At 40.0% G+C, this 20,457-nt stretch overlaps 1 protein-coding gene across 3 annotated transcripts; it reads left to right on the top strand.

The window, feature by feature from the left end:
* The first annotated feature begins 932 nt into the window (after nt 1–932).
* Nucleotides 933–20,196, top strand: rock2a (rho-associated, coiled-coil containing protein kinase 2a). 3 transcript variants are annotated; one of them, XM_077620903.1, is made up of 33 exons: nt 933–1,835; nt 8,557–8,638; nt 8,736–8,836; nt 9,887–10,024; nt 10,107–10,367; nt 10,474–10,618; nt 10,718–10,856; nt 11,013–11,104; nt 11,177–11,336; nt 11,423–11,477; nt 11,762–11,850; nt 11,930–11,978; nt 12,310–12,445; nt 12,597–12,688; nt 13,022–13,268; nt 13,390–13,496; nt 13,643–13,802; nt 14,231–14,391; nt 14,530–14,714; nt 14,824–14,893; nt 15,100–15,203; nt 15,524–15,710; nt 15,800–15,893; nt 15,962–16,056; nt 16,151–16,342; nt 16,440–16,608; nt 16,697–16,767; nt 17,040–17,128; nt 17,270–17,348; nt 17,782–18,049; nt 18,119–18,332; nt 18,646–18,693; nt 19,014–20,196. In XM_077620903.1, the coding sequence occupies exons 1-33, from the start codon at nt 1,737–1,739 to the stop codon at nt 19,015–19,017; spliced, it is 4,182 nt and encodes a 1,393-aa protein (XP_077477029.1). In that variant the 5' UTR covers nt 933–1,736; the 3' UTR covers nt 19,018–20,196. The 3 variants fall into 3 exon arrangements, with proteins under 3 accessions (XP_077477029.1, XP_077477030.1, XP_077477031.1); XM_077620905.1 differs by lacking the exon at nt 933–1,835 and adding an exon at nt 8,056–8,204; XM_077620904.1 differs by lacking the exon at nt 18,646–18,693 and having other exon boundaries at nt 934–1,835.
* Nucleotides 20,197–20,457: the final 261 nt, after the last annotated feature.

Below are 20,457 nucleotides of genomic sequence, written 5' to 3'. Positions count from 1 at the left end.
TTAGGTTATTATTTATTGTTGACATGTTTCGCATTTGCAAATAACCAGGACGTGACTAGGGATTGAACTGGAAAGGCCCTGGGGAACAGTAAAATTCTTTTATAGGCTGATTATTAAAATGGAGAAGACAACAGTATAAGGAGATTTTTTTAAAATTATTATTATTATGTGGCCAAAGTTGCTTTGGAAAAGAACTTTTTTGTGTTGTAACAGTATTTGTTAGTGAGTTGCTTATGATGAAAAATAAATACGAGGCACACTTGTTTCTGATTGGTCGTGTCCATACAAATGCACAATCCTGCACAGATGAAGAACTTCTAAAAATATGTTAATGACCATATTTTATCTTCATTCACACACACACACACACATATTATATATATATATATATATATATATATATATATATATATATATATATATATATATATATATATATATATATATAAAACAAGTGAAGGTCATTGAATCAAGGTTATGTTGCCGCAGAAAACAAACAAACAAAGAAAACAACCCCTAACAAAACAAACCCTAACAAACAGAACACTGTTAAGCCGTATTCTAGCGCCATCGTATGGCTTTGTTTGTACACACGGATTGAAGCTTTATTTAAAAAAGTCACTTTATTAATTGCACCCATAATTGCGGAATATAATTAATTGAAAGCAACATTGCAGTGTTACTGTCACTTTAAGCACCTTCACTTTCAATATATAATTTTGCATGGATTATTATTTTTCTCCCACACAAAAAAATAATGTCTTTGGACTGGAAATCATTATAGGTCCATAATAGTTCATAATAAACCTATACTATATAAAAACAACATTAGGTGAATATCTAGCTCGATAGCGATGCATCTATCCAGCTACGTATCTATATTTTCCTAGTTTGTGCAGCAGCATGTGCATCATGGGAAATGGAGTTTTCCATGTGAATGGGAGGAGGCAGTCAGATACCAGACTGCGTTGCGTGCATGTTTGCATGCGAGTTGGTGCATAGATGTGAGTGCATTGCGAACACTTGGTGATCTGGCCTTTTGTCGAATACGGACTTTATTTTTTTACGAGCCAAGCCGCTTATCCGGACCAGAGGACCCGTTCGACAATGCGAGAGGGAACCCAGGAAGAGAGCGCGTGCCCATTAAAAATTGAGCGCGGAAGAGCAGGCACGCTTCACCTCGTCCCTTCCTAACACTTGTGGCGTCAGCGAGGCTCAACTTTTGACAAGTCCCCATCGCCATTCGCTTTCTTGAATGGGGTGAAGCGAAGCTCTTTTTGTTTGTTTGTTTTCTTTCGTTTTTTTAAACAAGCGAGTCGGACGCGTTCACGGACGTCCAGTAAAAGAGAAGGGGGGCGAGGAGGGCGAAGAAAACGCCCCGCCGACACTGCCTGTTGCAGTTATCTCCAAATTCAAACTTTATCGTCGACTTTCATTGAAAAAAAAATGCATCTCCCTCTTTAACGGGAGATGAGATGGCATTTGGAACATCGTCTTCGTCCCATCGAAAGGCTAACGTCTCTTTCTTTGTTAGGGGCAAGTTCTGGGAATATCTTCCCCTCCTCGTTTTTGCACGCTATATTTCCCGTTAGGAAAACTATCCGGGTGGGCTCGGAGCCCCGAGGCGGCCTCGGTAGGCCCGAAAAACCGACGTCTCACATGTAGATCCAAGCGGTTCGAGGACCAAGAAGCGAGTCTTGTCTTCGTGTATTAATTTGACGAGCCACGCCGTCGCCATGTCTCAGGGCGCCGAGAGGAGGATGGAAAGCCGGTTGAAGAAGTTGGAGGACATGATGAGGAACCCCAGATCTGCCCTAAATCTGGAAAGTTTGCTGGTAAGTCAAGTGGAAATCCACATCTCTTGCATTATTAACAATGAGACTTGTACCTTGAAATGCGAGACATAAGCAAAGTCGAGGTTTTTGACACGTGTGGTGAATTTGACATGATATTAACTAGAGATGTTCACGATCTAATCGGGAATCGGGCCCGATTTTTTGAGGATCGGGATCGGGTAAAAAAGTTTTTAAATATGTGTTAATTTAAAGTATTAACTCGTTGGCTGCCATTGACGGGTATAGACGTCCAATCTATTTTGCCTAGGAGGCCTAGCAGTGATTGTTAGTGTGAATTTGGAATTAGCAACTCGCGCCCACACATCCGGTGATGACATTCATTTTGGGTCAAATCGATTCATTTTTGATGGACTAATTGGCAGGGAACAAAACAGCGTTTTGTTTCTTTTCATATTTTACGCTCTTAGATCACCTGCTGTGCATTTTGAATTTCAAAAAAAAATATATTTTTTAATACAGTTGGTGTTTTTGCTTTAAGAATAATTGATTATTGTGTTTGTTTGGATATATTGTCACTGCATCTGTGATTTAATAGGCTATTTTTTTATATTATATATCGACAACATTTTATCAGACAATATATCCTAACTAAAATTTGTTATCCCGACAGGCCTAACTAAACCACACTCAACAACAAAAATGAATGCATGCATTTTCAACCCGTTAATGGATTTTACAAGTGAAAAATAAACATAAACCTCTGGTAGACCTACATCTTGCTTTGCTCAATAGTTCCTGGTTGGTGTTTACTTCCTGCATGTGAGTTGAGTGATGCAGGTGCTGAGTATTGGGGACAAAAATTTGAGTGGGAAGCGTGCTTTGGTAGAGCAGACCGCAGTTTTCCATTTTTAGAAGCCACTCTGCTGTCACTAGGATGCAAGTTTTCTGCTAAGGCTAGTAGGATTCTAATAACAATTAAATGTATTCATTCCGATCCCTCGCAAGGATGTGCTTATTTTCTGTATAGGATATATATTTATATTTATTGCAGTATATCTCAGGATTATTTTTGTTGTTTCTTAATCTTTCACTGCCATTTAATGGTATAGACATCAAATCCATTTCAATTGTAAAGGTTGGCATTGACTGATCAGGAATTACTGCGATTGACGGTTCAAAATGGATTGGACGCCTATCGCCACAATGCTATTAAATGTGTGAAACCAAAATAAATAAATATATTTTGTACCCAGCAATGATCCTCTGAAAATGAGCCGATTGGGCCCAGTTTCCAATAACATGATTGGATTTGAGACCTTTATTTGAAATATTGTTTCAAAAGTTATTGATCAGTAGTCACATAGCCTACTTTTCTACCATCTTGAAGTAAATGATCTCATTGGGTAAAAGGTTGGCGACTAATTATGGTGCACAAAGTCCTCTCCCATAACAGTACAGTGTTTTGACATGTATCTCTTATTATTTGCAGTCGCTCTTTTCAACCCATAGCTTGTCCCTCCCTTCAGGCCAATTAGACACGCTACAGGTACTTTCCCTCTAATACTTTTGAGCTTAACATCTTGGCACGCTTAGACGGCGAAAAGACACGGAATCACAAACTTCACAAGTGTGCGTTGCGTCTGATTTTCTTACGCAATGCCGCCATCTTTGCCAAATCACATGATACATCCATTCTGATTAAAGGTAGCCCATGTAAACACCAGATTGCCACCATCACTTAAATGTACATCTTCCCCTGAGAGCATCGATCGGATTATATTTGGAATGAATGAACAATTCGAGTATCATGAAAACGAAAGCTTCATGCCTTTTGGTTGTCATTCATCTTGGATTGATTGTTAATTCCTGGCATATCTTCTGTCTCTGACATCCCTTTCTATTTAGGCTACACGCTCCAGTCCACGTCTTCTTTCTCCCTATTCTGGCCGCACTTATGCTAAAGCCTTTTTTCTGTTGCAGCATTTCCTGTTCCCTCTCAGTCTGACTCGTGCACATTTTCACGTCCCTTATTGTGCAGAACCTCAAAGAGGTGTGGAAAGTCTCACCTCAACCTGATACTTAAACAAGACGTCCGCTTTGTTTCCAGAGTGTACTTGGGTTGTACTCAGACGAGCAACAACCCCACCGGTCGGTATCAGCGTGCTAGCAGGGAAAGAAACGCTGCCTTATAAGGCGCTCGGGATGGTGGCCCAGGTCAATTTTTTTCCCCCTTTTTGCAAAACAAGCTCGTCTCTCTACTCAGCACCTACTCTGGGGAGCCTGCTAGGCCTCTTTGTGGCCTTTTTTTGGTTTGTTGCTCCACTCCAGTGAAGAAGACCCAGTGTCTGTCGGAGGTCCGAGTCCTTAATGCCTTGAAAATGTCACACTCCGCCTTAGTCATGTAGCTTTGCATTAGGAATAGCTCAATACAGTAATCCCTCATTTATCGCGTCTTCACTTATTGCAAATTCACTACTAAGCGATTCTTTTTCCCCACTTAATTATTTTTAAAAAGTGTGTGTGTGTGTATGTGTACGTGTATATTTTTTTAAACTTCGTAAAAATATGAAAATCCAAGCTGAAACTCATAAGCAGAAGCCACTTTTGCTACTGGGACTCCGCACCGAAGAAAATTTCATTTATTTATTTATTTTAGAGTTCATAAAAATGTGAAAATCCATTCTGAAACCCGTAAGCGGAAGGAAAAAAAAGTTATAGGAGTGACCCTGCTACTTCGCAATTTTTCGATTATCGCGGCCATGTCTGGTCTATATTAACAGCGATATTTGAGGGATTACTGTACTGTCTTTTTGACTTCCAATCCCAAGCCTATAATCTGGAAACATAATGCAAAATATAATGTAACCTGTAACTGATAAATCACTTTGTATGCATCAAAGTCAAGAAACGATTTAGCACCGATTAGCTTGCAGGTTGAACACAACTAGAAATGTTGAGTTTTTTTCTATGATGTAGCTAGTGAAATTAATGAATAACATCACTAAATCAAGGTGCACTAAGATGTCTGAATATGAGGCTGTCAACCATGCAGTATTTTTGAAAATGTCAGAACGCCACAGACGACGTACATGCAGTTTTGTTGTTGTTGGATTTGCAAATGACTTATCTTGTGGATATTTTCAAGAGTTTGCCACCTTCATCTTCATGTATTTTTAGTTTTGGTTGAGGGCGTGAGTGAGCAGAGCTGAAAACATGAGGCTCCCACACAGAACACATTATCTACCAACTGGTGAGACATAACCTCCCACCCACATTAGTTTTTTTTCTTAAACAAACACCTATACGCTGCATGCACAGGTTTATGTTTTGCAAGCTTGTATGCAGTGAGCGGCAACCACAAATCAATACAAAAAATACTATATAACTACAAGGATGTCCAGATCGCATATTTTTATATTTCAGTTCGAGTCGCCTGATTTTGAGAGTCTGCTGAAATCGAGTCCAGATCCGATGCATCGTTTACAAAGTGTACGCTCAAGCGGTCTGACGCTGAGATTGATTATTTCTATTTTCAATGAAGTATTTGGAACTAAAAACAACTGTGCGATTGTCCCGCATTGTTGGAATAGTCATCGACTTTCTTTTGGAAGTTTATTGGATTTAACAAAAAGCATTTGCAGTTGGAAAAACACAGTTAACGGGGTTAGTTGGAGTGATGTCTCCATTTCAGATTATTAAGAGTCATTCAAGGTTGACCATGTCGGACCTCACGATTCCTCCCATTGCTATATTTTTTCAGAACATTCCTCAGTTGACTGCTATTTTAATCAATTGTGGGTGCAAAAAATGCACAGGGCACGGGAGCATGGGACAGAAATCATTCAAATCTTAAGAGTTAGACCAACTCCTGCTATCCCCTGTAGGCACATTTACTGTGCTATCTGAGAGCTTTTGCTGGATTCCTGCTGTTGTCTGTTATGGAGAGTTTATGGGCCATGCCAACCCCTGTCCCCCCCTCACTCTGCTCGGCCCACCGTTTATCTTGACAACTATTTTTAAAACGTCTGGAATGCAATCAAAACAGTCACATTCATTCAATTGTTTTTGCGGGGCTGCTTGTTTTTCTTCCATTCGCCTACTGATGGCTAGTTAGATGAGCAGAAACGACCGAGAGTTCCATGTAGCACGTTAAAAACATTTTATGGCAGAGTATAATATATTTATAGGTTGCTTATACTAGGACCTTGTCACTAAACATTGCTTTTTTTTTTTTTTGCATTTTGCTGTAGTTGCCAAGCAACCGAGCAGAATGATTTGACTCGAGGGAACAAGTCTCTAGACAGGATAGATATTCTTATCTTAATAGTAATATGTATGTGTGTAAAGTTGGATATTTTATGTATATATCGATATATGTATATGTTGATATGTCCTATTTAAAAATGCAAAGACCATAAGGTAGCTGCAGCTGATTCACAATTACTGTGCATGTTCTTGTCTGTTAATTAATATTAATAGAAAGCTGTTCACCCACGTAGTTGACGAATGGTCTCGAGAATCTTTTCAGCATTTCAGGACATTTTATTAATCAATTCAACATACTGTACTAATTTCTTCTTCCCCAACTACTCCGACACCTTTCTTTATATACACTGAAGTGATTATCTGCTTTTGTTTGCCTATTCATGCTGTATACAAGGATTACATTTATATGAGGTTTAATTTAGAGGAAATGTTTTTTGGGGAAGAAATATTTACATAATAATTTCCTCTTTTTCTGATCCAGTGGTGTCCAAGCTTTGCACACATTTTAATAAAGTTATTCTTTTCAACCCCCAGAACACGACGAGTAGATTCACGTCTAAGGTCAGAGTGAGCTTTCGGTGTTAGTGAGCAAGAGTTTGTTTGGACAGTGATTTCAAACATTGCAGCACTGTACTTTGGAATCCTCAGGGTAATGGGCAACCGGCCATTTTTCTCATTTCTTTTTGCTCCCAGCCCAAGCCTGACAAATTTTATTGAATTGATGACTACCCAGTATTCAGAAAAAAGATCCCACATTATAAAAAAATAGAGCACAACTTCCGTTTATTAGTTTATTTATTTATATATATATATATATATATATATATATATATATGTGTGTGTATATATATACATCTATATATATATACACAAATATATGTATATACACATATATATGTATATATATACACGTGTATATATGTATATATACACATGTGTATATATACATATATATGTATATATATGTGTGTATATATATGTGTATATATGTGTATATATGTGTGTGTGTATATATACACATATGTGTATATATGTATATACACATGTATGTATACATATTTATGTATATATATATGAATGTGTGTTTATATATATATGTGTGTGTATATGTATATATACATATATATATGTATGTGTGTGTGTGTTTTTGAAGGGCTTTATGACTTGCACGTGTAGTTTTATGGCTAGCTGCACGTGGTAGTAGATATAGGCCATATTATTATGATTGAGGAAGTTGCATTTTCAGTAGATAGGCCCTGTAGGAATGACGTTATGAATTCATTGTTTTATCCTCCTTGGGACTTAATATCAGAGGCTAAATAAGGCACATCAAGAAAAGAGACTAACTGGTGTTGATATCACAAGTTAATCAATTAAATGTTTAATTCTCAACATTCATTCATTGGCTGTACTACTTGCTTTAAATCATTAATGATCCGAATGTGAATTTGGCACTCCCAAAAAAGATTTTTCTTCACAAATTGGAAATTTAATACATTTTTCCTCGAAGACAGAATATGTAGAAATAGAATAAATTGCCTGCTGATGTATCATTGTAGGTCTCCATTTCTTGACGTGACTAAACCACCACGTAACCACAGAATTAATGCATTTGGCTTGTATATAGCATTTAAGCGTAGCGTGGAAATATACCATCATGGCTCGTATGGAGTACTTATTTGGGTTTTGCAAATTTCTGAGGGTTAGATAGCAACCAAATGTGGTCGCAGAGGAAATGAGTTGCACACAGGGACTGTCTTTATGTCATAGTTAAATTATCTGAAAAACACGGGGCGGGGTGGATCATTTCCTGGATTGCTTTTTGGGAGATCCTAGTGCATGTACTGTATTTTTGTATTTGCACAAACACACACAGACAGACACACACACACGCACACATGCACACACCCTCCCCGTGTGCCCTTCTCCGCCCACTGCATGTGTATTATTTTCCCTTAAATAGTAGCTTTGTGTGAGGTTAGTCCTTTAATGGGGAAGTGCCGTTGAACTGGTGAAACTAAAGCGACTGACTGCATCCGAGTCGGAAACATTTGGAAAAAGCGACAGGCGGCCTAGATAAGATGCTGCAGGGAAACAAAATAAAAAGGGACAAATGGAGAAAGGCCCTCTCCACATTTTCCGGTGTGAACACTCGGGTTATCCTTTTTTTGACAACCTATGTTTGTGTTCAAGATAAGTCAAGAGAAAGGGAAGGGATTGTTCTTAAACTTGCAGGATGTGTTTTTAATATGAAACGGAAAAGGTGATTACATTTTGAAGGTGATAAGGTCAGGAATTGAATTTCTCAATGACTTGATAACGGATTTAGTGTAGTTTGCAGGTTATATGATGAAAAGAGGCAATTGTCTGAGAGGTCAGAAATATAGAAATATTTAATTTTTTCTCATGCTTTCTCAACCAGACCTCATTTTTGGATTAGTAAGATTTTCAATAGGTTGATCTTTCCTATTTGTTTTATTTTTTTTCATTCTAGGACTCCTTAAATGCTGTGGTCCTAGATTTGGACTATCCTGCACTTCGCAAGAATAAAAACATTGAAACCTTTTTAAATAGATGTAAGTTTTTTTTTCTTTTTCAACTATTTTCTCAATACAATTTGGTGTTCTTATGAAACATGTTGACAATACTAATGACCTCTTATTTTTGTATCAGATGAGAATGTGATAAAACAAGTCCGAGATCTGCAGATGAAGTCAGATGACTTTGATAGAGTTAAAGTGATTGGCCGAGGAGCTTTTGGTGAGGTTCAGCTGGTGAGTTAAAAGCATGATTTTACTTGAAATTCTAAATCTAAATTCATATTGATGATTGGATTGGATAACTTTATTCAGCCCGTATTTGAGAAATTTAATTGTGACAGTTGCAAGAAAAGGCATAGTTATAAGTTGACAGACAGTACAGTCGCAAAGGCTGCAAAACAACAAAGCAAAAGCACAAAGTACAAAGCAAATCAAAAATGGGATCATTAAGAATCATCAAATCATTAAGACAGAAAAGCAGCAAAAACACAAAACGAGCAAGAGTGGACGGAGCTGCCGCCACCGGCTTGCCACTTGAACGGCGCCATCTTGGTTGCGGTAGCTAAAACGGATACAGACTCAAAAAGACGTTGTAAAGTTGGACAAAAACTGGAACCACACAGGAAGTCTTCCACTAGATGGGGAACTTCTGCAGACTGTGACCGAGGTAGAGAATATGCAAAGTCACTCTTCCGAGCTTATCCGCACAGTTCCTCAGTAGTCTGGAGCTGAAGACAACAGTAGCAGAGTAGAACCCCTCGACTCCGTTGCTGGTAAGCGCCGACAGCTCTTCCATCTTATCCCATGATGGAATGGTTGGTCAGAAGCGTTCCCTCTTCTCCCGGCACTTTTGTCCAGCTCCAAATCCCCGGCGGCACTGAGGTGTTGCTCCTTCCGCTGCGTATGTAACAGCTAGAGTCCCATGTGTATGACAGCATAGGCATGGCTGAATGGTTCCAAAAAAGAAGTAGCCGAAAGAAGCCAGGCTAACAGAACAAGGAAAGTTGTAAAAACATTAAAGTAAAAAGTATAAAGTACAAAGTAAAGTAAAAAGGAATGTATTAAGAAATATTAAAAAAAAGATAGAAGGGCTGTAAAACACAAAAAACTTAAGAGTGTACAGAGCTACTGCCACTGGCTGCCGCGCCCATGCAACTTTGCTGACATAGTATAGAAAAAGAGACCTTTTTTCTGCCCTCGATGAAATCATCCCAAATTTTTAATATAGTATATACGTAAACGCCTAGGTTTAAACTATAGATAATACCGTACACCTTCATTCAGGTCAGGCATAAAGCCTCCCGGAAAGTCTACGCCATGAAGCTTCTTAGCAAGTTTGAGATGATCAAACGCTCAGACTCCGCCTTCTTCTGGGAAGAAAGGGACATCATGGCCTTTGCCAACAGTCCGTGGGTGGTGCAGGTATCGTATTCAAGCCACCGTCTGCTCAAGGAATGGGAATACTGTAGTATTTCAAGTGATCTTGACGTTTTTGTTCGCTCAGTTGTGCTGCGCCTTCCAAGATGAGCACTACCTCTACATGGTGATGGAGTACATGCCGGGTGGTGACCTGGTCAACCTCACCAGTACCTATGACGTGCCAGAGAAATGGGCCAAGTTTTACACCGCGCAGGTGGTGATGGCTCTGGATGCGATTCACTCCATGGGCTTCATTCACCGGGATGTCAAGCCGGACAACATGCTGCTGGACAGACACGGGCATCTGAAGCTTGCCGACTTTGGAACCTGCATGAAAATGGACTCGGTAAGGTTTTTGGAGACCGGGGTATTGATTGGCTGGATTTCTATAGCCCAGCGCCACCCTCAAGACTGAAATGTTCAATAATTTAATTGTGATTTTTTTGTCACAGACTGGTATGGTACATTGCGATACAGCCGTTGGAACCCCTGACTACATTTCTCCCGAAGTGCTGAAATCCCAGGGAGGCGATGGATATTACGGGAGAGAATGTGACTGGTGGTCCGTCGGGGTTTTTATCTTTGAACTACTTGTTGGTCAGTGCATCTTTTCCCCTTTTTAAGTGCCAATGTGTTGTGCATTTTAAACAAGAAATTAGCGGTGTCAACTCATAAATAATTTTTGGGCAATGGCAGGTGACACGCCGTTCTATGCTGACTCTCTTGTGGGAACCTACAGTAAGATTATGGATCATAAAAACTCCCTCAACTTTCCCGATGATGTAGAGATCTCCAAAGATGCAAAGAATATCATTTGTGCCTTCCTAACTGACAGGTAGGAAAATAAAAAGTCAAAAACTAGTACCATTCACCCACTGTACTGCCAAATTTTAATATGTAGTCACGTTTTTAGTATTTTTACCAATTAGTATGTTAAATGGGGGTCAATTTGGTTGGGTCTCACGGTCTTTGTTGAATGGAATCTTTACAGGGAGGTGCGATTGGGACAGAATGGCGTCGAAGAGATCAAGCGACACCCTTTCTTCAAGAACGACCAGTGGACCTTTGACACCATCAGAGAGAGTTAATATCCCTACACCTAATTAGATGGAGCTCAAACCAAGTCCAAATGTATTTGTTCTTTCTTCTCTTTAGCCGTGGCACCCGTGGTCCCAGAGCTCAGCAGTGACATCGACACCAGTAACTTTGATGAGATTGAAGAAGACAAAGGGGACGTAGAGACGTTCCCCACACCTAAGGCCTTTGTTGGAAATCAACTCCCCTTCGTGGGCTTCACATACTTCAAAGAAGACCAGTAAGTCATGAGTTGACGTTTTGGAGTGTTGCTGTCGACACAGATTTCCAATTGACATTGATTTTTTTTTTGGTTCGTTATTTTAGGCTACTAAACGCTCCCAACAACTCTTCATGCATTAACGATAATTCAAAGGGCGAGGTAAGTCAATTCACGTTACATAAGTTTAGGATTTTGAATACATTGTTTAAACAATTTGTAACCTTATTTTTGGTGCTGCACAACTGATTTGTGAAAAAGGGATTTGGGATTGTTTTTTTAAATGAAAATACCGCTTTTATGTGATTATTATGTTGCAATAGCTCAATTCAATTTGGGGAAGAAAAAAAAGACTTTGGAATATATTATTTTCCCATACATAATACATTTCTTCGGTATCAGAATTGGGTAATTCCATCCCTAGTAAATGTATTTTTTTTTCTCAGTCCCTAGCACTGCAAAAGAAGCTTCACAACTTGGAAATTCAACTAAACAACGAGAAGCAAGCCAAAGATGATCTCGAGCACAAATTCAGGTGAGTAGACTTTAGTTCAAAAAATGAAATAGTCAATCAGACGATCATTTCTGATAACAATTTGTCTCTATCTTTTCAGAGCTGCCACTAGTCGTGTGGACAAAGTCTCCAAAGAACTTGAAGACGAGGTAGGATAACAACATATTTGAGAAACTTGCTGCCTCCAGTGATATTACTTGTATAGCTTTTATTGCAGTTATATTGCTGGTGCTTACAGTCCAGTCCTCCCTTCTGGATGATTAAGTTTTATACTCTCAATTAATTTTCATGGCTTTTTTAGTTTTAGTTTCATTTCAGTTGGAAGGTAGTGCTTTTCAAATGGCAACAACAACGTAAAATGCATACAGGGTGTTGAAGACCCAATTTTATTCTCGTTTAGCGTCAATAAAATTGCGTGACGCTGAAGTCAACATTGTATGACGTGGTGCAATATAGTGACTAATATCAAGACTGCTTTAGGTGAGCGTCAGGAAGAATTTGGAGTCCAACCTGAGGCAGTTGGAGAGGGAGAAGGCCCTTCTGCAACACAAGAGCATGGAGAGCCACCGGAAGGCGGAAAGTGAAGCTGACAGGAAACGTTGTCTGGAAAATGAAGGTGATGGCAGAGAATACAAAATATGCCAATTTTACATCTTTTTTTATTTTAGGTAGCCATTCATATGACATTGAAAGTGATAAACACTTAATATTCATTTAAAATTTTGGACAGCCCTGGTCTATAATGTTGTCACACTTTTGCGTTGCAGTAAATAACCTCCGTGATCAGCTGGATGACTCGAAAAGAAGAAATCAAAATTCACATATTTCCAATGAGAAGAACATTCATCTACAGAAACAGGTTAGTCAGGAGATTTACTTGGACCCACCCAAATGTTAATAGTTCTCACTATTTCTTTTTATCATCAGTTAAATTTAAGAAATGAAACGTGAACAAAAAAACACAAACAAGCTGCACTTGAGAATTGCACAACCAGTCAATTTATGAAAAAAAAGTGCGACTTGTAGTCCGGAAAGTACGGTACTTCATTTGCAACCTACATATTAAAGTAGTCTTTTATACGCACTGATTGGTTTAAGAATCTTTACACATTCCTGACAAAACCTAAACCTGCTAACATTTTATTGTGAACCTTCAATGGGTTTTAGTAAATTTGGATTTTTTTTTTTCCAGTTGGAAGAAGCCAACAAATTGCTCCGGGCCGAATCGGAGTCTGCGACCAGGCTGCGTAAGACCCAGACGGACAACAGCAAACAGTTGCAACAGCTGGAGGCCAACATGCGAGATCTGCAGGACAAATGCTGCTTACTGGAACGCGGCAAGTTAAGCCTGGAGAAGGAATGCATCACCTTGCAGGCCGCCCTGGAGACTGAACGCAGGGAGCAGAGCCAGGGCTCAGAGACCATCAGTGACTTAATGGGTGTGTGCTACTCCTACAGCGGCAACTCTACTTGGGAAATTCATTGGTTACCCAAGTGGTTTCGTAACTAGTCGTGGGTAGTGAATTTAATGTGTATTTAATCGCCATTACTATCTTGTAGGACGTATCTCTGGCCTGGAGGAGGAAGTACAGCAGCAAAAACGAGCATTCTCCAAAATGGAGACTGAGAAGAGGCACCTTCAGGAAAAGCTCACTGATTTGGAAAAGGTATCATCAAATTCGCAATGATTTAAAACTAAATACCATAAGTGTTTATGCTCTTTCTACCATTTCTTTCCTTGATTCTTGGCTTTTGGCTTGCGGATTTTGGTGCTTGGTACGATGTGTTGAAATTTGTTTGCATGTGTACACAGGAAAAAAGCAATAAAGAGATTGATATGACCTATAAGCTGAAGGTGCTACAGCAGGGGCTGGAGCAGGAGGAGAGCTCCCATAAAACCACCAAGGCTTTGCTGGCAGACAAGAACAAGATAAAAGTAACCATCGAAGGTGCCAAATCAGAGTCGATGAAGGGTGAGCGACATTCTTCTTTGTCCCGATGCTTCGTCCATCATAGAAATAGAAAATAAGAATAAAATAGTGCCACAATGGCTCTAGCAGGTTCAACAATAATCACGGGACTCCTTAATACCAATCGGCTGTAAAAATAATAATAATAATAATAATAATAATAATTAAAAAAAAGTAGTCACTCCATCAGACAAAGGACAAATCGTTTTAATACATAGTATTTTTTCCAAGTATTTTTGTATTTTCCCCACATGAGGACACTTAATTTCTGTTGATTTTTCGAGTTGGAATTCAATGAAGTCTAAAATGTAGTCTAACATGGCATATTATGGGCTACTCTACCCACCTCTGATGAATATTGAAGCATTTCATGCTTTGGGCCATGTCCTTTATGATACCCAATATTTTGGTGTGTCCTCTATGTAATGCAGAGATGGAGCAGAAGCTCGCAGAGGAACGCGTCGCCAAACTGCGGCTGGAGAACAGAATACTCGAACAGGAAAAGCACAGCAGCTTGATGGATTGTGACTATAAACAAGCTCTTCAAAAGCTGGATGAGTTGCGCAGACACAAAGACCACCTCACGGAGGAGGTGAATCACTTAATCACTTTGACCAAATGTGCCGCACAAGAAGATCAGACGTGACAAAAACATTTGTGGTCCAAGAGCGGCCACGTCAACCACGTACGTAGCCTTCCCGTATTCAGTAGAGCATGTGTGTGCCTGCAGGTAAAGAATCTGACGCTGAAGATTGAGCAGGAGACCCAGAAACGCAACCTGACCCAGAACGATCTGAAGGTCCAGAACCAGCAACTCAACTCTCTGCGAACGTCGGAAAAGCAGCTGAAGCAGGAAACAAATCATCTACTGGACATTAAACGCAGCTTGGAAAAGCAGAACCTTGAGCTGCGCAGGTCGCTTCCGTTTGTGTTTTTCTTTTTTTTGTCTTTGCGACACCATTTTTAATGTTTAGACGTCCGGACAGGATGAATTGCAATGAAAATGTCCCCGTTTTGTCAACAGAGAAAGACAAGACACCGATGGACAATTGAAGGAGCTGCAAGACCAATTAGAAGCGGAACAGTATTTTTCTGTGAGTCTGATCCTCCTAAAAGATTTCTCTGTTGAAAATGAGTCCATTTTTATCACTTTGCAATATGACACCTAAGTATCCAACACCCAATTCGCGTTCACGTGATCGGGAACATCCTATTTAATCAATTTATGATGACTATCAACACGCTTTCATGTTATTATTCTCTTTTTTTTTTTGTTTACCTGTGTTTTTGTATATTCCAGACTTTGTATAAGACACAGGTTCGTGAACTAAAAGAGGAATGTGAGGACAAGAACAAACTTTTCAAAGAAGTCCAGCAGTCTTTGCAGGAACTTCAAGAAGAAAGGTGTTTTAACTTTTTTGTGTCTTTTTGGTATTCTGGACAAATCAAAGGTTCCCACAGGGTTACAAAAAACACTTCAATCTTGGAATATTACTCATCTTGATAAACTGTCTTAAAAGGTCATTGAAATTAATTCAATTTGATGTTGTATTTCTAATAGCAGCTTCTAGTGGTGCGGTCTAACTGTTTTTTACTGATTTTATTATGCCTGAGAAATGATAAAGATTGTAGCTGAATCAATAACTTTTCAAAAATCAAATTGACTAATTCTTGTTCATTCAAGTTGTAACAACAGACCAGATAACTTATTTCTGTTATTTCAGAGATTCTCTGGCCGCCCAGCTCGAAATCACGCTAACCAAAGCCGACTCCGAGCAGCTGGCTCGCTCTATTGCCGAGGAGCAATACTCTGACCTAGAGAAGGAAAAAATAATGAAGGAGCTTGAGCTAAAGGAGATGATGGCTCGCCATCGTCAGGATTTGTCAGAGAAGGACATCGCAATCAATTCGGTACATTTTGAAATATCCATTTTTGAGGCTTTTCATGCGCATGTTATCGAAGCCTACCCAATTGCCTTGTAATCTTGTTGATGTCCCAGTTGGAAGAAGCCAATAGGACCCTCACCAGCGACATCGCCAACTTAGCCAATGAGAAGGAGGAGCTCAACAACAAAATGAAGGAGTCTGCAGAAGGTATTGGAGATTTTTTTAGCCTACCTTGAAATGAGGCATCATTTTTACCTCATTTTTTTTTAATACAGAAACCGAGAAGACGAACGATTGGGAGCAGCAGATCAGTCAGATGAAGACCACATTTGAGAAGCAACTCCAGTCAGAGAGAACACTTAAAACTCAGGTTTGTTATGTAGCGACATGATGTCCAACAATATGTACATCTGTCTCACTCTCATGTGGGTATGTTGTTATAAAAAAACGGTGTGCATCAACAGGCTGTCAATAAGCTGGCAGAGATCCTGAATAGGAAGGAGATGCGTGTGGGAAGTAGTCGCCGTGGTAACGACACAGACATGCGGCGCAAGGAGAAGGAGAACAGAAAGCTGCAGCTGGAACTGAGATCGGAGAAGGAAAAGCTCAACAGCACCATCATCAAATATCAGAGAGAGATCAACGAAATGCAGGCAGTCAGTAGACTTTTGACGAGAGTTTTCAGAATAATATTCGGGATGATTGGGAAGTGAAACGATCACACCCGCTAACTTTTGTCATTGCACTTTGTAGCAACTGGCAGACGAGTGTCAGATGCGAATTGAGCTCCAGATGGCTCTGGACAGTAAAGACAGCGACATCGAGCAGCTGAGGAATCTCCTCCAGTCACTCAGCGTGCAGTCAATGGACTCTGCAAGTATCGGTAGTGGACCGGAGTTTGATACTGATGATGCCTTGACAGGTAAAAGTAAAAATGATATCGGAATTCCCGTGCAATTCATTTGTTCTTGAGTTGGACAGAGATTTAGGGCTTTTTTTTTCCTTTTTAGAAACAAGGCTTGAAGGTTGGCTATCCCTTCCTGTGCGTAACAACACCAAGAAGTTTGGATGGGAGAAAAAGGTAAACATTTAAAACAGATCAACATGTTAAATTAAGGGACATTTGAGATTGTTAATGTCGGACTATCACCTCAGGGGTTGCTCTATTGAATTCCATGAATTGGACTTAACTGAGCCAATACAGTGGTCGGTCGCTTTCTTTGTAAAAAACAAACAAAAAATAACCCACCACAAAATACAGTTGCTGTTGGCCCAAAAGCCAGAGTATCTACCAAAAGAGGTATTAAGATGGCTTACATATTCACATTTGTCCCATGTTCTCTTTTGCTCTAGTATGTTGTCGTGAGCAGCAAGAAGATTCTTTTCTACAAGAGTGAGCAAGACAAAGAGCAGTCCATTCCTTATATGGTGCTTGATATAGAGTGAGTAACTTAATCATAGCGCCGAGAAAGAGGGACCATTGCCAATTTCATGAGTAATTCTTGAGAGCGATGCATGTATCGCTCGCTTGCGCGACGGGGGCGTGTCTGATGATCTCTTTTTTTTTTTTTTTTGCTCCATAGTAAACTATTTCATGTGAGGCCTGTCACACAAACAGACGTGTACCGAGCTGATGCCAAAGACATTCCCAGAATATTTCAGGTCTGTACGAGGAATTGCAGCTTCTCTCATTTCATCTGGAGTGTTTTGTTTGGCTTCCTAAAGATGAACAGTATGTTGACCAGGAATCAAAATTTCCGCTTTTGCTTCCCTGTTTACATTTGCATGATTCACTAAGATTAGACACGCACTCAAATTTCCCATAACATTTAATGTAACTATTTACATTTTTACACTGCTTTTATCCCGTTTTCATTGAAATGAAGAATGTTTATTCATGGCCAAAGTCATATCATATTCACTGTTGCCACCCGAGGGCAGTGTATCCTCCCAAATCAATAAAACTAAATACAGCACTTTCAAAACAAACCATTCAGCCAGATTTGGCCCCCGGGCCGCCACTTTGACACCTGTGATTTAGAATAACTCCAGTTTAAGATCAACGTCAATCTTTCCTTGCCGTTGCGCTCCTCAGATTCTTTACGCCAACGAAGGCGAGAGCAAAAAGGAGCCGGAATTTCCCGTGGAGCCGCTGCCGATGGGTGAAAAGTCCAGCTACATCTGTCACAAAGGCCACGAGTTCATTCCCACGTTGTATCACTTCCCCACCAACTGTGAGGCATGCACCAAACCCCTGTGGAACATGTTCAAGCCTCCGCCTGCTTTGGAATGTCGGCGCTGCCATATTAAGTGCCATAAGGACCATATGGACAAGAAAGAGGAGATCATAGCTCCATGCAAAGGTAACACCGGTCGGGAAATTCCGATTGCCGTAATTCGGATCACTTTGAAAAAGCATGTTGTATCTTCAGTGAACTACGACGTATCGACGGCCAAAAACCTGCTGCTGCTCGCCATCTCTCAAGAAGAGCAGCAGAAGTGGGTGAGCAGGCTGGTCAAGAAGATACCCAAGAAGCCGCCGCCTCCTGAGAATTTTTCTCGCTCCTCGCCACGCGCGTCCATGAAAGTCCAACCCACTCAGTCCATTAGGAGACCCAGTCGACAGCTCCCCCCCAGCAAGAGCAGGTAAGCCTCGTGAACTAATTGCTTCCAAGTTTGACGTGTCTGTACAGTGAAAACGCCATATTTTTAAGATGGATTTTAACAACTTTGCCTTAAACTTTACACTTATTTTTGGTTTGATATTTCTTTTCGTATTAGCCAAACATGCTCCTTTATTAATATTATTTTTTGTACTTTTTTCCCTATTCAGCTGCTTGGTCACAGGAATGAATATGAATACGGGATGAATAAAGTTATCTAATCTAATAAATCTTAATGATTTTAATGCTAGAAAAGTTTCCACCACCCAAAAAAAATGTTTCTTCCATCTCACTAGATCAAATGGCTTCAAATTGATGCGTGAAGACTCCAGTAGTGGACTATGGTACAGAATAATTTCTCCGATATTTCATCTCAGGTCATCGTGTGGTGGTGGGCAAAGTTCACGTTGGGATCGGTGCATGTACCAAAACACAAAGCTGGTGTTTTTATTTTTTTTTTTTTATAAGAATTTGAGAGCTAAGACATGATCATCAATTCTGGTTGTGATGTCACAACCAGAATTTATCAGTGATCACTCAACGCCAGCCTTCCTTCCCAGTTGAATTGGATTTGATGGCTACAGTCATCAGTGAAAGACAGTATACTAGTTACAGTACTAAGATCATTTTTAAAATGTACCTTTTGTCTCTTGTCTCGATTTAGCTAACCACGTGCAGGAGCGCCTCTCGCGCCAGGTGCATCTCGAAGACGGTCCGTCTTGAAGGCGGCATTACAACGCTCTTCTGTCCAATCAGCACGCTCAACTTCACTTGTCCACAACCTGCTTCACGCCACGAGAGCTCATCTCTTCGGCCGTAATACGGCTCGACGATTCAAAGAGTATTCGACGCGGACATTAAAGTGAGTCTCGGGGGGGGCTTTTTGGTTGGCCAAAACTTGATTGAAGAACCCTCTTCTTATCCCCCTCATTTTGTGCATCGTGGCCAAAATACGTATTACAATAGCGAATAGAATGAAGGTTTCTTTGGAAAACTACACTCGTAATAATAATGAATGAATTTTGGAAATTGTTGAGCATCGTCAACAGTAGTGTAGCTTTCAGGTCTCTGCATCCGTGGCAGAAACCTGAAGAAGAGCCACCAAAGTGCCGCCCACTGCGGTGTGGTCAGTCCTACGTGAGAACTGATTCAAATGAAGGCTCCCCGTGAAATCCCAGCAGCCGGCCGGCACTGCCGGTTCTGAGTTCTATTGTTTACCGAATTGAAGGGATCCTTTCTCGTTGCTTTCCTGATCCGAGATCAGCAACCACTGTCGTGTGAATGTAAAAACTGGGACGTACCAGAGACAAGACACAAGCATTGTATTCCTTGGATCCAAACTTACTTGACTGAAGCGCTCTGTTGATTTAAAAAATATATATAAATGAAAAAAAAGTGAGTGAATGACATCGCAAGTCCGCTTTTTGTCAACCACTTCTCCACTGCGATAAAGAAAGACGCGTGTCATTCGCCACTTAGAAAAAGAAGTGAAGCAATAAGCACAGTCAAAATCCAGTGAGCACACCGAGCGGCACTATTTGATTCTGTTTTTTTCTTCAAAGTGATTGTTGTGATATTATTGTATTAAAAGTAAGCAGGCGCTTAAGTTTGGGCACATGTTGTGTGGATGTGGCTTTGATAGCAAGTGGAAAGACACTTCTCTTCTTTAACAATCAAGCATGTTTTATACATAAGAATATACGCAGTATATATTTTACATGCATTACAGAGCACATATTTATACAGCTGTGTCCACTTTGTATTAAGGGCTTTACATCCAAGACTGCATGTTGTCTGCCAAACCGTTCTCTGTAATGACGACGTCAACAATAAAGATGTGGATGTGCTTTTTTTGATTACTTTTTTTCCTCCCTTTGTTGAAACGCTACATGTAATATACATTAGGAGTTTAGACTTGGAATAATAGATATTTTTGAACAGTATTAAGCCCAGTATAAATAACATGACTAAAAAAATCCATCTCTGTGGTTAATTAAAATGAGCACGTCTCTCCAAATGCAATATTTCTATGATCTATCTAGTGAGACAGATATAGTATACTGGTATTTTAAATCAGTGCAAGTGTATTTTTTGTTGCAGAAGCTAGA

Source organism: Stigmatopora argus, chromosome 15 (assembly GCF_051989625.1).
Source record: "Stigmatopora argus isolate UIUO_Sarg chromosome 15, RoL_Sarg_1.0, whole genome shotgun sequence".
Taxonomy (NCBI): Eukaryota; Metazoa; Chordata; class Actinopteri; order Syngnathiformes; family Syngnathidae; genus Stigmatopora; species Stigmatopora argus.
This window is presented reverse-complemented; position numbering and strand designations above follow the sequence as displayed.

Coding starts and splice junctions, on each gene's coding strand:
- rock2a (XM_077620903.1), top strand. CDS start 1,737: ATGTCTCAGGGCGCCGAGAGGAGGATGGAAAGCCGGTTGAAGAAGTTG. Junction 14,894..15,099: donor AAGCGGAACAGTATTTTTCT/GTGAGTCTGATC, acceptor TGTATATTCCAG/ACTTTGTATAAGACACAGGT. Junction 16,057..16,150: donor AGAGAACACTTAAAACTCAG/GTTTGTTATGTA, acceptor GTGCATCAACAG/GCTGTCAATAAGCTGGCAGA.